At 22.7% G+C, this 15,898-nt stretch overlaps 5 protein-coding genes across 5 annotated transcripts, besides 41 other annotated features; 3 read left to right on the top strand and 2 right to left on the bottom strand.

Annotated features, from left to right (window-relative positions):
- Nucleotides 1-151: 151 nt before the first annotated feature.
- Nucleotides 152-332: a microsatellite.
- Nucleotides 333-390: 58 nt separating this feature from the next.
- Nucleotides 391-549: a microsatellite.
- Nucleotides 533-615: a microsatellite.
- Nucleotides 616-623: 8 nt separating this feature from the next.
- Nucleotides 624-802: a microsatellite.
- Nucleotides 717-903: a microsatellite.
- A 9-nt stretch (nucleotides 904-912) lies between these two features.
- Nucleotides 913-1,023: a microsatellite.
- A 5-nt stretch (nucleotides 1,024-1,028) lies between these two features.
- Nucleotides 1,029-1,087: a sequence feature (AT_rich).
- Nucleotides 1,088-1,167: 80 nt separating this feature from the next.
- Nucleotides 1,168-1,190: a sequence feature (AT_rich).
- Nucleotides 1,191-1,475: 285 nt separating this feature from the next.
- Nucleotides 1,476-1,500: a sequence feature (AT_rich).
- A 130-nt stretch (nucleotides 1,501-1,630) lies between these two features.
- Nucleotides 1,631-1,795: a sequence feature (AT_rich).
- An 11-nt stretch (nucleotides 1,796-1,806) lies between these two features.
- Nucleotides 1,807-1,957: a microsatellite.
- Nucleotides 1,944-3,032, bottom strand: EDI_049640 (uncharacterized protein; the record flags this gene model as incomplete). Its single annotated transcript, XM_001736961.1, has 1 exon — nucleotides 1,944-3,032. One exon carries the CDS (start codon nucleotides 3,030-3,032, stop codon nucleotides 1,944-1,946), a length of 1,089 nt encoding a protein of 362 aa, XP_001737013.1.
- Nucleotides 3,033-3,202: 170 nt separating this feature from the next.
- Nucleotides 3,203-3,231: a sequence feature (AT_rich).
- Nucleotides 3,232-3,239: 8 nt separating this feature from the next.
- Nucleotides 3,240-3,326: a microsatellite.
- Nucleotides 3,327-3,898: 572 nt separating this feature from the next.
- Nucleotides 3,899-4,054: a microsatellite.
- Nucleotides 3,940-4,054: a microsatellite.
- Nucleotides 4,055-4,122: 68 nt separating this feature from the next.
- Nucleotides 4,123-4,275: a microsatellite.
- Nucleotides 4,276-4,307: 32 nt separating this feature from the next.
- Nucleotides 4,308-4,496: a microsatellite.
- Nucleotides 4,446-4,633: a microsatellite.
- Nucleotides 4,634-4,655: 22 nt separating this feature from the next.
- Nucleotides 4,656-4,780: a microsatellite.
- Nucleotides 4,727-4,864: a microsatellite.
- A 22-nt stretch (nucleotides 4,865-4,886) lies between these two features.
- Nucleotides 4,887-5,018: a microsatellite.
- Nucleotides 5,019-5,101: 83 nt separating this feature from the next.
- Nucleotides 5,102-5,284: a microsatellite.
- Nucleotides 5,285-5,317: 33 nt separating this feature from the next.
- Nucleotides 5,318-5,532: a sequence feature (AT_rich).
- Nucleotides 5,533-5,699: a microsatellite.
- Nucleotides 5,623-5,816: a microsatellite.
- Nucleotides 5,706-5,883: a microsatellite.
- Nucleotides 5,884-5,952: a sequence feature (AT_rich).
- Nucleotides 5,953-6,070: a microsatellite.
- A 287-nt stretch (nucleotides 6,071-6,357) lies between these two features.
- Nucleotides 6,358-6,378: a sequence feature (AT_rich).
- Nucleotides 6,379-6,706: 328 nt separating this feature from the next.
- Nucleotides 6,707-6,836: a sequence feature (AT_rich).
- A 59-nt stretch (nucleotides 6,837-6,895) lies between these two features.
- Nucleotides 6,896-8,569, top strand: EDI_049620 (diacylglycerol kinase, putative; the record flags this gene model as incomplete). The annotated part of the gene is made up of 1 exon (XM_001736960.1): nucleotides 6,896-8,569. One exon carries the CDS (start codon nucleotides 6,896-6,898, stop codon nucleotides 8,567-8,569), a length of 1,674 nt encoding a protein of 557 aa, XP_001737012.1.
- Nucleotides 8,151-8,173: a sequence feature (AT_rich).
- Nucleotides 8,570-8,607: 38 nt separating the features above from the next.
- Nucleotides 8,608-8,643: a sequence feature (AT_rich).
- A 24-nt stretch (nucleotides 8,644-8,667) lies between these two features.
- EDI_049610 (uncharacterized protein) lies at nucleotides 8,668-10,694 on the bottom strand (the record flags this gene model as incomplete). The annotated part of the gene is made up of 2 exons (XM_001736959.1): nucleotides 8,668-10,294; nucleotides 10,387-10,694. The coding sequence occupies 2 exons, from the start codon at nucleotides 10,692-10,694 to the stop codon at nucleotides 8,668-8,670; spliced, it is 1,935 nt and encodes a 644-aa protein (XP_001737011.1).
- A 14-nt stretch (nucleotides 10,695-10,708) lies between these two features.
- Nucleotides 10,709-10,831: a sequence feature (AT_rich).
- Nucleotides 10,832-11,070: 239 nt separating this feature from the next.
- Nucleotides 11,071-11,544, top strand: EDI_049600 (uncharacterized protein; the record flags this gene model as incomplete). Its single annotated transcript, XM_001736958.1, has 2 exons — nucleotides 11,071-11,403; nucleotides 11,458-11,544. 2 exons carry the CDS (start codon nucleotides 11,071-11,073, stop codon nucleotides 11,542-11,544), a joined length of 420 nt encoding a protein of 139 aa, XP_001737010.1.
- A 61-nt stretch (nucleotides 11,545-11,605) lies between these two features.
- Nucleotides 11,606-11,650: a sequence feature (AT_rich).
- A 2-nt stretch (nucleotides 11,651-11,652) lies between these two features.
- EDI_049590 (micronuclear linker histone polyprotein, putative) lies at nucleotides 11,653-14,196 on the top strand (the record flags this gene model as incomplete). The annotated part of the gene is made up of 1 exon (XM_001736957.1): nucleotides 11,653-14,196. The coding sequence occupies one exon, from the start codon at nucleotides 11,653-11,655 to the stop codon at nucleotides 14,194-14,196; it is 2,544 nt and encodes an 847-aa protein (XP_001737009.1).
- Nucleotides 12,326-12,526: a microsatellite.
- Nucleotides 12,683-12,710: a sequence feature (AT_rich).
- Nucleotides 14,184-14,337: a sequence feature (AT_rich).
- A 68-nt stretch (nucleotides 14,338-14,405) lies between these two features.
- Nucleotides 14,406-14,462: a sequence feature (AT_rich).
- Nucleotides 14,463-15,133: 671 nt separating this feature from the next.
- Nucleotides 15,134-15,731: a repeat region.
- A 10-nt stretch (nucleotides 15,732-15,741) lies between these two features.
- Nucleotides 15,742-15,764: a sequence feature (AT_rich).
- Nucleotides 15,765-15,771: 7 nt separating this feature from the next.
- Nucleotides 15,772-15,869: a microsatellite.
- Nucleotides 15,870-15,898: the final 29 nt, after the last annotated feature.

The following is a 15,898-nucleotide window of genomic DNA, read 5'->3' as shown; positions in this document are numbered from 1 at the left end:
CAACTTCATTACATATATTTCTTTAAATTTGATTATGTAGTTTCATTAATCAATAGATTAAATTCATTAATTCAAGTTGGTATGTATAATTATAAATGAATTTAGTTGATAATAAAATGAAATCATCATGATTTATTTGATATTTTAATATTTTATTTATATATTAATTACATATTCAAATTATATATTATTTGTTTATTTAATATTTCTATTAATAATTATGATTTCATTATATTTTGTGTTATTATTCATTTCTTGTATTATTATGATTCATTTAATTTTGTTTATGTTCAAATTATTCAATTATTTATTGATTTGTTATGTTGATTCATACATAATATTTCTATGTATTTCACTTTTGTTGTTCATATTCCATCTATTATTTAAATATTTGTATTATTTATTTTAATGAATTCTGATATTATAACTTATTGAATTTTATGAATAATATCTTATTCTTGTTTATTTATCTTATCATTCTTTATTTATGTTTTAATATCATTCTCTATTATTTTATTTTCTATTTTTATTTTTAATAATTATTTCATTAAATAAATATGTGAATATATTATTAATAAAATGATTAATTATTAATGAATTAAATTTAATTCATTACAATACTTTTTATATATTTCATTATATTTATTTTCTATTTTATTTCAATATTTTTCATATTTTTCATTCTTTCATCATTTAATATTAATTTGATTATTAAATTTAATATTTATTTTAATTTATTATGAATTGAAGTATTAATTATATCTTTCATTTCTTTTATTATTTGATTTTCAATTTAATTTATCCTTTCTTATATATTCTTATTATCTATTTTTCTTTTATAATTTCTTCTATTTTTGTATTCTATTTCCATGTTTTATTTCTTTGTTATTCATTTTATCTTTATCATATATATCTTTTCTTTCTTCTTTTTCTTTTATATTTCTTTATTATTTCTTTTATTTTCTTCATTCTTGTTTTAATTTCTATTTCTTTTATTTCTCATTCATTTTTCTTATTTTCTTTATTACTTTTTATATTTATATTATTTCTTTTATCTATCAATAAATATTGTTTATATACAAATATTGATTTCATTTCTACATAATCATCTTTTTTCTAATTGAATCATTGTTCTTTTGATATTATTAATAATACTATTCTCTCATCATTATATTTAATATTTATATTATCTCTTTTATTTCTTGTTTTCTTAAACATTTCAAAAAGAATTACCAATTTCCATCATTTTATTCATAAACAACATTGTATCATTGTTAAATATTGTTTTTATCTTTCCTTATTGGGATTCCTCTATTTCAAATAATTATTCAAAAATAACTTGTTGTCATTTTGATCAGATTTCATATATAAGTCTCATGGTAACAATAGATAATGACAAGAAAGAGTTGACAATATTTAAAAACATATTAGAGATAACACAGAAATTTCAGAAGAAAGAAAAAGAAACAAAGAAGATTAATTAAATAAAAAATATAATATGTATTATCATGAAAGAAAATTATATATTGGAAAAGAAGGAAAAAAGAAGGAGTTAATAAGAAATAGTTATGATTAGAATAAAATAGATGAAAAGTCTTAAAAAAGATAATACATTTCATTAAAAAAAAGGATTTTAATTCAAAATCAAATAAATGAATTTTATTTTTGAATTAAACTAATTGAAGTAAGTTTTATGATATATTAATTATTATTATGATATTTAATTTAATATTTACTTTTTATATTAATATCAAAATAAGAATAATAAATAAATAAAAATTAAATCATTAAATATGATGAAATTGAATATTATTTTATTCTTTGTTATTTAATTATTGTTTATTATTATTTGATATTGGTATTATATCTTTTTGTCATGCAAATTGATATTAAATTATTAATAATTAAATTGAATTGATGTTATAATTGATTATAATTATATTTTAAATTATTTCATCAAATTGTCTTTTAGAAATAGAAATCCATGGTCCTTCTGTTGTTGTTCCATCATTGAACGCAGTTATTGTCCTTTCAAATATTTCTTCTTCTTTATGAAGAGTAGTATTGACAAGTTGTGTTATTTTTTTTTTCGGTCCACAAACTCCATACCTTCTTCTCCCAACACGAATACGTTCATAATTTGGTGTTCTACCTATTTCTTTTACTTCATTCTTTGTTTCTTTTCTTGTTCCTATTGGTTCTTTAGGAAGAATAATTTCTTTAATTTCTGTACCTTCAACTTCCCAATTTGTATAATTAACTTCTCCTGTATATGTTATTCTTTTATTTCTTCTTAAATATTGAATTTCAATTGTTTTGATATTTTTTTCTTGTTTAATGACTTTTTCTTGTTTATCTTTTTCTTCAGTAATACTTTGATAAACAGGATCTCCTTTTTTCACTTCTTCTACATTAATTGATGTTAATGATCTAACCCATGTTAACATCTTTACAATTTCATCTTCTGAATGTGTATTATCAAATCCTTGTAATCCTTTTGAATCAACAAAATACATTGGAAATTCTATATTTTCTGTTGTTCCTGTTGTTTCTTTAACAACTTTCATTAGTTCTTCTTGATATTTTCCTATTTTATTTCTCTTCTTTTCTTCAATAACTTCTTTAGGAATATAACAATAACATTTAGTCCATACTATACAAACATGTCTCCAAAAGTCTGTTATTGGAAAAACATTCCTTATTATTTTAATCATTGTTTTGATATGTTGTGCAAATCGATCTTGATTAATATCTAAAACAATAACTATTGCTTGAAGTCCTTTTTGTTCTTTGATATATTCAACCATTTGATTCATATATTGTCGTTCTCTTCCTTCTGAATCTTGTAATCCAGGTGTGTCAATAACAAACACATCTTGTCTATCTCCTTCTCCATATGATCCAATTGTTTCTTTGGTCACTGATTGTGGATCATTACTTTCATTGAAAATATTCTTCTTTAAGATGAAATTTCCAAGTGAACTTTTTCCATCACCTGTACTTCCAAGTATAATCAATTTTGTTGGTGTCATTATTATTTTCTACTTTAATTATATGAGTTCTATTGTTATTTATTCTTTTCAAACCCTAAAATAAAATTATGCTTCACATTCTCTTATTGTCTTTTAGTCATCATTTTCACATTATTAAAAACAAATACAGTAAGAAGAGTAAGTTGTAGATAGAAGTAGAATATACTTTGAAATTAATTATTTCATTATTTTATTATTTCGATACTATTTTTTTTTTCTTTTCTTTTTTCTTATTTTTATTGTTTTAGAATATTCTCTTTTTTTTTTTTTTTCTTATTTTCTTATTTTGTTTTTGATAATAACATTGAGTTTCCAAACACTACACCACATAAGTATTTTAGCAAAAAGAATTATTGAAAGCAAGCTATATGACCATGTTGTGAAGAGACAATAGTCATAATGAAGAATGAGACACAAGAGAAGACATGATAAGAAGAAAGAAATGAAATATTTGGAGAAAGAATTAGAGAAGGAATTCTAAATGAAGAAGAATCAAAGAAGTGTGAAGGAATAGAAGAGACAAGAAGATTGAAATAAGGATAAATCAAAAGATGAACTATAACAAGAGTTAGAAACAAATATTAAGGAAGAGTTAACAGAAGAGAAAGATATATAAAGAAATAATGATAAAGAGTGAAGAAATAGAAGAAGTAGTTCATATAAACCACAGAATATATAAGAAAATATTTATGAGAAGATTACTTCTCATTTTCAAGAAAAGAAAGGATATAAAAAGAGGATGAGACACCAGAGAAGATATAAGATAGAGTTGAAAGAGAAGAAAAATAAGGAATTACATGAATAAATTCAAGAAATAACAGTAAAACATTCTGAAATAACAGACAAAAACAGAAATCCATTTAGAGAAAATCAAAAAAGATAGAAATACAATTTTTAAGAAGTATTGAAAAAATCAAAAAGAAATAGATAGAAAGAAATTGAAAGAATAGAATAAACACAAAAAAATGAGAATAAAAAGAAAAACAAAGAAATCAATAAGAAAATAATGAAGTAGAAATAAATCATACTCAATTAGTTTAATATATTCATTAAATCCAATTATTACATTTAAAATTCAATAATATACTATTTTTACATAAATTTAATTTATGTTATTTAAAATAAATTTATATTTATTATATTATTTCTTCATTAAATATTTTGTTTTAAATTATATTAATTTTTTTTTTATAAGTTTCACTTCTTCTATTTACTTTTTATTTTTTAAATTCTATTTGTTTTTGAATGGATATTATTGATATAACAAATATTACATTTTATTTTGATATATCTGATTTATATGTTTCTTTATTTTTATATTTAATTTTTTGGATATTATTTTATTCTATTTTCTATATTATTTCATGTTAAAATCATATTTTTATTATTAATTCTTTATTATATTATTACACATTATTTCTTTTATATTCTTTTTCTTTTATTTCTTCTATTTTTTATTGTTTTGTTTATTGTTTCTGAAAATAATTTACATCTATTTTAATTCTTTTATTATTATTATCATTTTTATTATCTAATTTCTTTTCTATATTCTTTTTATATATTCTATCAACTATTCATGTATTTCTTTATTTTTATTTTTATCATATCCATTAACTAAATATAATTGTGTTATATTATATGATATTCTTTTATTATTATTATTTTGATATATAATTGATAATTTATATTGGTTATTAATTCTATTTTTTGTATCATTGTATAATATTATATATTTCATTATTTTATATATTTTCTTTCATTACTTTTGATTTTATTTTTTATAAATTTAATGAATTTCTTTGTTTATCTTTTCTATTCTTCTTTTTTCTGTTATGACATTTCTATCACTTCTTCTTTTATTTTTATTATTTTTTATCATATTTATTTCTTTTTATTCTTCATTTCTTTATATTTCTTTTATTTATGTTTATTTCTTTTTTATTATATAATTCATGTATTTCTTTTTTATTTTTACTTTCTATTCTTTTTGTTTTCTTCTATCATATTTTATCATTCATTTGTTGTGTAATTATTTGATATATTTGTATTTGTAATTATATCATTCTCTCTTTTTATTCTTTTTATTCTTTTCTTCTTTTATTTCTATTTTATATTTAGAAATTTAATATATTTTTCTTATTTCTTCTTTTCTTCTTTCTCATATCTATTTTATTATTTATTTCTCTCTTTCTTCTATTTCTATATTTGTTTCTTTCTTTTTATATTTCTTCTATTTTTATTATTTTATTTCTTATCATTATCATCAAATGATTCAATTTATTCACAATTATTTATTATTTATTTCATGTTATTTATTATTCATTAACAATATATTATTTAAAATTAAAATTAAAAGTTAAAGAATATAATATTTTGATTATATTTATTTCAATTGATTTATTAAAATAAATTACATATTAACTCAAAATTAAACCATCATAATTCAATATAAATAATGATTTATATTATTATTATAAATAAAACATATTAATGAAAATAAAATGAATAATTTAATTGATATGAATGAAATATTTAATAAATAATTATTATCATAACAAATTACATATTAATTTTAATATAAATAAAATAATTATTTATCATTTATATTTTATCATTATTTATTAATTAATTCAATTACATTAATTCAATTAATAAATTGAATATTTAGAATTATATTATTGACTTTTTTATTTTTTATATCATTATTGTTCTCTTTATTTTGAGAATATTATTTATTATTTTAATTCATTGTTATTTATTCTTCATTATTTCATTATTCTATTTTCTTAAATAATTCTTCTATTAAATTTAATCATCTTATAATTAATATTCTTAAATAAATATCATTATTTAAATAAAATTCATTCAATTTTAAATCATATTATATAAAATATATTTAAAATGAAATATCAATAAAATATTTATTTTAAACTGTTTAATTTCTTTTATTTCATATTGTTTTGTTTGTTTTTATTTATTTCTTTTATTTGAAGAACATTTTATGAATTTATTTTATCCATGAAATATCATTTTATTTTTCATTCTTTTGAATTGAATATTCCATTAAAGAATATGATATTTTCTGATTATTTTCTTTATCATTATTTCTATTCTCTCTTTGTATTTGTTTCTAAAAAGATGTTTTGATATGATTCATTAAATATTATCACCATTTTTATTTCTTATTATTTTATTCTCAAATTATTCAATTCTTCTTTTCTTTTTATTTAATACATCATCATTTCACTTTCTCATTCTTTATTATTCATTCTTATTTATCATGAAACTGTTTTTAAATTGATACAAATTTTCTAACATAATCAACATTATTATTTAATAATATTATCATTCTTCAATAAATAACTACTTGATTATGATAGTTTAAATGAGTGAAATGATGAAATAATTGATTATATCCTCATTCATTTTATCTTTTTATTTGTTAATGTTTCATTCAATTCAAACATTATAAAACATTACAATATTATTCAAATTAATATTCATCGTTTAAACAGAATCTCAAGAATTATACAATGAAATAAACAAGAAATAATTGATAATTTATTCACCATAATGAAAAAAGAAATCAAATTGAAATTCATTATTTTAATACATTATTTATTATGAATAATCTCCATCATTTCATTAATTACTTAAATACTCTATTAAACAAGAATAAATATATTTCTTGAATTATAACTTTCAATAAAAAAATATACTTTTTATAATGAAAGATTTTCAATTATTTTTCATACAAAAAGTTTTATTTTTTAAATAAATCTTCTTTTTTTAATTTTTTAAAAAGATGAAAAAGGTAAAAATCAAGTAAAGTTGAGAGCTCAAAACTGAACTGAAATTCTAATATGTCTGTTGCAAATATTGAAAAGGAATCATGTGGATTGACACCTAGAGATGTAACTAATAGTGGGTTGTTTAAAGAAGAACATGACTTTAAAGAGGAATTTTCAGTATCTTCACTATGTGTTGCATGTGGGCAATTATGTTTAGGCCCATCACTAAAATGTACAAAGTGTAGTTTTGTTATTCACAAAGGGTGTAAAGACACATTTTATTTAAAATGTAGTGGAAAAGAAGATCCGATTGATTTTCCAGAACCAACGTTTAGTAAAAAAAATTTAAAGAATGGACAACATTCTTTTAGAAAAGTGGGAAGTACATTTGCATATACATGCTCTGTATGTCATGAAAGTCTTATTTCTGATAGATTTAAATGTTCGGTGTGTAATATGAATGTTCATAAAAAATGTATTAAGAAAATAAAAACGCCTTGTCGTCCTATATCTTCACCTCAAGACGAAAAAGACATCCACTGGTTTGTTCAAATTACGAAAAATCATGTGGGAAAAAGTTGTGTGGTTTGTGGAGAAACATGTACATCAGCTCATTTTATTTGTGCGTGGTGTAAATTGGCTGTAGATGGTAAATGTATAGAAAAATTACCAAGTACATGTTTTTTGGGTAGATTAAGAAAGTTTATATTACCGGCTCGGTTGGTAATGGAAAAAGATGATTGGTATGAAGCGCTTTATGAAGAAGAGAAAGAGCCAATGATTTTCTTTATTAATAACAAATCAGGAGGACATTTTGGATCAGAAATATTTAAACATGCTATTGGACTATTTAACCCAGCTCAAGTTTATAATGTATTAAAAGGGTATGAACGGCCATTTAAATTTATAAAGAATTATGGTAGTAATTTTGTTGCAGTGATTTGTGGAGGAGATGGAACAGTTGGGTGGGTGATGGATGAATTAAAAAAGGTTAATTTGAAACCAAAAATTTTTGTTATTCCATTAGGTACAGGAAATGATATGTCTATCTCAACAGGATGGGGAGGAGGATATAATGGAGAAGACATTGGAACTATTCTTCCTCAAGTATATGATGCCTCAATACAAGATATGGATAGATGGCAAGTATGTGTTGAAGGACAAGAACGTCCTATACATATTTTCAATAATTATTTTTCAATTGGACTTGATGCAGCAATAGCTCTTGTATTTCACACTAAGAGAAATGCTAATCCAGAAAAGTTTACATCAAGATTTACGAATAAGTTACAGTATATTATGTGTTCAACCCCAATGATTGTTTCAGATAATAAATTATATAAATTAATTCATGTTAAAGTAGATGGTAGGGTAATTGAATTACCAAAGATTGAAGGATTAGCCATTATTAATCTTCCTACATATGGAGGTGGAAATAAGTTTTGGCCTCCAGTAAGTGTTGCTGAGATGGCATTTAAATTTCATGACTTACATTATAATGATGGTGAATTAGAATTGGTAGGATTCTCAAATGCAATTCACCTAGGGGCATGTGTTAGTGGTACTGGAGCTGCTAAACCAATACGAATAGCACAAGGAAAAGTAATAGAAATAGTTATTGATGAAGATATTGCATGTCAATATGATGGAGAACCATATATGCAATCCAAAACAACTATGACTATATCGTTATATGAAAAAGTAAGATTTGTAGTGAAGAATCTATTTGAAGTGAATTCTATTTAATTTGATGAAACCAAATATTAAAGGAAAATTAGAGAATGATAATTTTAATTTATAAAATTAAATAATAAAATTTTCATTGTTGTTTTTAGATAAATGAGTTACATAATTAAAGATAGTCTGGAAGATCTTTTGAGTGTTTGAGATTTCATTTTGTCTATTGGTGATGAAGTAGAAGTTACTTGTGAAGTTAAAAGATTATTTGGAACAGTAACATTAATATTACTTGAAATAGGATCAGGGAATGAATAGTTATTAGATGGAAGATGTGAGTTAACTGAAGAAATAAAATGTTCGATATCACTGTCATGATCATATTCATTTCCTATTTCATTTAAAGCTTCGTGAATAAATCTTTGAATAACAATTTTACTAATTAAAGTACCAATTTTAATTACAACAAGACTTTCTGTTAATGAAGTTTTCCATTCTTTTCTTTGGGATTCTTCTTTAAATAACATACAAATATTTTGATGTTTAGATGTTATAATTAAACCAAAACGATTTTTCTTTTCAATTTCTTCGAATGTTGTAGTTTGATCCATTGAAAAATAAAATGGTTTTGTTCCAATTTTTTGTTTAGACATTCCGATAGTAATTCTTGCATTTTCTAAACGAACCAATTTTGAAACTCCTTTAGAATTCTTTGGATATTCTTCAATGATTTTAACTATTCCTTCTTTATTAAATTCTTTTGTAAAATTACTGAAGTCCATTGTTGAAGATTGTAATAAGAATTTAATTCTATTTAATAATTTTTCTGATACTTGTTTAGTTATAGGATTTAATGATAATGAAATCATATCATTTACATTATTAAATTCACAGTTAATTGGTTCTATTCCATATTCATAAGCTAAATCTAATTTATTACCAAGTACAATAATAGATGCAAATGGATAAACTCTTTTTATTTCTTTAATTAAATTTTGTGCATATGTCACAGTTGTTATACGAGTAACATCATACATAACAATAATTAAATCTCCTCCAATTTGTTTTTCATGTAAATAACTAATTGTATTATCAACTGCTCTCTCTTCTATTGTTTTATCATCATTACTTTCATTTATTTGAGCTTTCATTCTAAAATCTCCTGGCATATCAAAAACATCTACATCACCAAAGAATGATCTCTTAGAAGTTATACCAACAGAGGCTTCATAAAATTTATTTGGTTCTTCAGATCCTTGAGTAAGATATTTAAATAGTGATGATTTACCAACAAAATAATCACCAAGAATAATAATTTTTTTTACAATATCAAGACGTGAATACAATAAACTCATCTTAGATTTATTAATTGTTGAAATTATAGTATTTTTTAATTCACCTTCATCAGTTATTTTAATAACTTCATTAGTAGTACAAAAATCATTAACAATACCATTATCATTCATAGAAACAACAATTAATTTTTTTAATGCTTGTGTACCAAAAAACTTAATCATCTTTGAAGAAAAAGACTTTAAATATGATCCTGATTCTTCAGTAAGATCAGTAATTACAACATAAACATCATATGACTCATTCTGGAATTCAACATCAATTAGTTGTTTTAATCCAATACTTGTTGTAACAGAAAAGTATGATATTCTTTCATGAGAGAATGTAGAAATATATGGAATATCGGGTTTTAAATATACTTTAGGTTCATCAAATAATGAATAACAACTAGAAACAAGTTGGTCAGTATAACTTGTTAAATAAATATTATAAGAAGTAAGTCTAGAATTTGGTGTTATAGAAATTAATGAATTTAATCTTTTTGAAGCATAGAACTAAGTGTTGGTGGTGGATTTTGTTTTTTAGATAAAAACGATTCTCTGCGTTCAAATATTTTTGCCGTAGCACTTCCTGAACGTTCTCTTAAAGCGGGTGTAGTATGTGGTGAACTTGGAACTGAATCTGGGAGTGTTGGTGTTATATGTGGTGAGTTTAAACGGGTTGGAGAACTAGAATAACCAACGCAATGACTATAATTGCTTGATGGTAATAATGAATATTTATATTTTTCTTCAAGAACTAAATTCTTACATGAACCAATTGTTAAACCACTCATTCTTGAAATGCTTGTTTTTCTTGAGTATTGAGGAACTTGTGAATTGGCAAAAGAGGATCGTTGCATGAAGTGATTTCAACTATTTTTATGAAATTAGTATAGATTTAAAATAATAAAAAATTACTATTTTAGTATAATAAAAATGAAAAAAAATAAATGAAATTTATTTTTATTATTTTTTTTTTCATATTTTTATTATAAATGTAATTACTTTCAATACATATAAATCTTTATTTCCTTTTTCATTTCAAAAAACAGTACTTAAATCCACTCGGTCTTATCTTTAATCCAAGTATTATTGAAAAAGAAAAAAGGGTTTCTCGTTTCATCTAAATGATTCTATATGTGATCTATTTTTTTGGATATTTATTTTTAGAATAACTAAAACTTTTTATCAAAAATGAACAACAAATAATCTTAAAAATAACAAAAACAATTTTAAATGAAAGAAAATAAAATTCAAATTGAGTCACGTAATGGTCTTTTCCTTCCAAAACTACCTCCTAAAATAAAAGAAATAAATGAAACAACATCAAACAAATTCTTTGAATTAAAAAATATGGAGATGACTGATGACGCTCTTGGAGAAGTTTGTCAAATGCTTAATTGGACTTCATTTTCTTTTGACGAGTACATGGAAGGATTAATGGCTCCTATTCCTTTGCAACAACCAATTTATAAAGAGCCTAAGTTATCAGATTTAGTAAATTTAGATGAAAACACAGAAGAGATTGATGTTATATCTCTTCCTGAAAATTTTTGTCAAATTCTTGAAGTTTGTATCTTCATTTTATATAATCAATAAATAATCTTAACCTCATTTCTCTAGGAAGATTTTTATTCAACAACGAAAGTAAAAAAACCAACAAGCTATCCCCCTGCATTACCTAAAACTAAACGTATTTATTTTGATTAATATTGTTATTCTTTTTTGTGTTATTTATTTTCATTAGTAAAAATCAAAAACAAAAAAGAAGAAAAATAAAAAATTAAAGAACTTAAAAATTATATTATTAAAAAATCAATGAAATTCTTGGTTTTTATGATCATTTTTGTTGTTTCAAAGGGTCTTGAACCAATTGAAGTGGCGACTGAAGAGAATGGATGGCAAACATCACGTGTTCGGATTGCACGAAGTTTAGATAAAGAAGAGTTGAATAATACAGTTGAGGATAAATATGATAGATTTAATAGAAACGAAAATTCGTATGATGACGCAACACTAAGGTCTCGTGTTTATGAAAAGGAAATGGCAGAAAGAGATAAGTCACAGATTAAAGCTAGAGATGAATATCGTAAAAGAGCACATTTATATAATGAAAAATGGAGGAAAACAGATGTCAATGGTCATTGGAGTGGAAAACGTTTTGATACTAATAGAGATAATTTTAAAGAAAATACAAATCGGTTAACCTCAAGTGGGATTGACGTTAGAAAAGATTCAGGAAGGTCTATGAACCCTTCCTCATCAAAACCAAGTCCCCAATTTGCACAACCTTCATTAGCATCTCAATCAAAAAGTGTGAGCGAAATTGTTGCTGAACGACAAGCCATTAAAAATAATACTACAGATAGCCAAAATACTAACTCATCAAATAATCTCAATAGTACTAATAACAATCCTAACCAATTGTCTAATTCTACAAACAATACTAATCTCAATAACACTACACAACTAAATAATGGAACACAATTAAACAATACTACACAATTAAACAATACCACACAGTTAAACAATACTACACAATTAAACAATGGAACACAGTTAAACAATGGAACACAGTTAAATAATGGAACACAGTTAAATAATGGAACACAATTAAACAATACTACACAATTAAACAATGGAACACAATTAAACAATACAACAACACAATTAAACAATACAACAATACAATTAAATAATACAACAACACAATTAAATAATAGTACAGAACCAAATAATTCAAAACGGCCGAGTAATATTACACAATTAAATACTACTAATAATCTAACTAACTCAAATCTATTAAATAATTTCCCAAATAAAATTTCTTCTGGTAGAAACGGAAATGTAAAAAATAATTTAAATTCAAAAAATTACACAGGGGCTGTAAATAGTAATAACATTGGCAATAATAATATTCAAGGATCTAACGCTATATCATTTGGAGGAAATGTTAATAATAAAGTGAATGGAAAATACAACAACGAACCAAATCAAAGCAAAAGCTCGGGTGGTCTTATTAATGAATTTAATAGAAATAATCCGACTAATATTATTCCCAGTGATAGAAAAAAAGAAACTGATGAATTAAATAACAACAACCAAAAGAGTAGTGGAAAAGGAGCAAATAAAAACTACTCAAATAGACAAAATGGAAACAATAGGTATAACAATGAACAGAGCAATGCTAATACAAAGAAGAATGAAAAGTATAATAACCAGCTAGGAAATAATAATTACAAAACTCAAAACCAAAAAAATAATAGTAACAAAAAAGAAATGGATCCAAACAATAATCCTATTATAAATGAAATTGACAGTATCATCAAACAAAACGACCAAACAAATAGTGAAAATGTTCGAATGATGAAACGTGTGAAAAAAGATTTAGAAAAAGAAACTGAAAAGACTAGAGCTAAACAAAGAAGATCGAAAGAATGGAAAAAAACTCAAAAATTATTGGGAAGGACAAATCAACTTATAGGAACAATAAACAAAATAGAAGATAATAAGAATAAAATCAAAAAACAACAAAATGAAGAAATAGTACCAATTCTTTATAAAAATAATGGTCCACATGCAAATGATCCAAAATATAAGTCTGGATATAATAATCAATTAAGACACGCCCATGACAAACAAAACGAAAACAATGAACGAGCAGATAAACTTTATGAAGAATATCAAAGAAAATACTTCCCATATAGAAAAGTTCATAAAAGAGTAAGAGGATGGGTTAATAACGCACCAAGAAGTAAATATAAACCCAAACCAATCTATTATAGAAAATATAAAAGAATAGTAAAACAAGTAAAACCAGTTCAACATGACTATTATAAAGAAGAATATAATCCAAGAATTGATCCTAAGATGACATCATTTTTAAATGATGATACATGGAAGAAACAAATAGATATGGAATGGAAAAGAAAAATTTCACAAAAATTCCAAACAAACGAACGTGAAGAAATAAAAAAAGACATTCACACATTAGAAATAGAAGAAAAAAAAGCTTTAAATGAAATTAAAAGGAAAATGAAACAAGCAGAAAGAGAAATTGAAATTAGAAGTATTGCATTAAGAAAACAATTAATGAAAGAAAGAGAACAAAATGAATTAAAATTACAAAATATGTTAAATAAGAAAGCAAAAGAATTTGCTGTTCAACGTAATGAATTAAAAAAAGAATTTAAGAAAACAATGTCAAAAGCCTTTAAAAAAATACAAATGAATTATATCCAAAACGAATCAGATTCTGTTGATTATGCAAAAGAAATTAAAATGTTAAAACTTTTATCTTCAAAAGTATTGAAAAATTTGAAAAATGAAGAAGAAGAACTACCTATTTCATTAATAATTTAAAAAACTTGTTTTGATTATTTTTTTTTATTAATTTTGATATAATTATAATTTAAAATAATTAAATAATATGAAATCAAATACCCATAATTTTTATAAATAAAATTATTAATTTCTAATGTAATTTTAAGAAAAAAAATAATAGAAATGATGACTTTTGTGCTTAATCTTTGTTGATTTAAATATGATAACAATTATTTAAAGTCTGATTCTTTTTATTTTCATTTTTTAGTATTTCTATTTTTATAAAATACAAAGTTATATTTTATCTTATAAGTAATAACCCATATCCCTGTTTTAATTTAGTATGATATCATTCACAAAAACTACTTTGTCTGATATCCTTAATCAAATTCTATATAGTCTTCGTATTTTTTAGTTGACAGTTTTTCATTTCTTTTATTAATCAAGTATACAAGGATAAAGAATAATCCACTCTCGAATCACTTTCTTTGAATGGTATTCTTAAGCAACTAGACCTTTTGAATAATAACCTCAAACTAACAACACCACACTTTTCATAAACAAAAAAATAATAACTCTTTAAAACACAACAACTTCACCCCAATTGAATTAAAACAGAAAGTGAAACAAAGAACTCTAACTTGACTTATAAACACCAAAACGAATCCAAAACTAAGGGGCTGGATTTTACTTTAAAAAGAAGATAATAGCATGTAAGTATACCAATATAAGACAAATTTTTGTGACTAAACTATGAGACAATGAAAGAAATAAATTTCTTATTTTCAAAAGACATCCTTTAGAGGATGACATAAAACAAAAAAACAATCACATAAACAGATTTAAAGAGTAAATAGAAAATAATTCAATTTATAAGATAAAAATAATGATTTAAAACAGAATTAAAACAAAATACCACCTAATTAATCTTTTATATTTTTCTTGGTTATTTAATTTATTGTAGCAATTATTGGACTTTGAAGGTAGTCCGTCAAAGACACCATACAGAACCCTAAAATATTTCCTTCCTTCGATTCCCCCCAGTTATGGACTGGTTATGGCGTTGTGTTTGGTTAGAAAAACATCTTACCCAATACTGCAAGAATACCAGTGTTTATTAATTCAATGACAGAATATCATTGACAATAAACGAATGGGTACTCATAAAAACGTTATTATTACTTGTTAGAATACAAGTATATTTGACAATATAAGAAAGACCATCAAAGGAAAAGGGTTTGGTGGTTGATTCTAAAAAGAATATTAACTCATGGCAATATAGTAGTAATTATATGTTCTCCTTAAAATAAGAAAATAAAGAAGAAGAAATTTAAACGCATCAAAATTAAAAAGAAATTAAATAATGAATATTTAAATAATTGATGTTTAAAATACTCTATTCTACATCAAAAACGAGAAAAGGAAATTGTCACAGTTCAATAACTAAAAGCAAAGAATAATCCAATAGTTGATGAACAAATACCTTTAAAGCGAAGAGATAGGATTAGTTAATCTCCAGTGAATAATGAACAATAGAAAATATTTCTATTAATACTTAATTAACTACTTTTTATTTATTATAGCAATTATTTATTAAAAATTAATTAGAATTACAATAAGAAAATTAAGAAAATAATAAATAATAACTAAAATAATACATCAACAAATAGAATTATTTTTTAAATAAATTAATAAAAAAATTATTTAGTAAAATAGATTCTTAAAATAAGTCATCCAAAAA

The sequence above is a fragment of the Entamoeba dispar genome, genomic scaffold (assembly GCF_000209125.1).
Source record: "Entamoeba dispar SAW760 scf_1105229460177 genomic scaffold, whole genome shotgun sequence".
Classification (NCBI taxonomy): Eukaryota; Evosea; order Mastigamoebida; family Endamoebidae; genus Entamoeba; species Entamoeba dispar.
The sequence above is the reverse complement of the archived record's forward strand: the minus strand, read 5'-3'. Positions and strand labels throughout refer to the sequence as shown.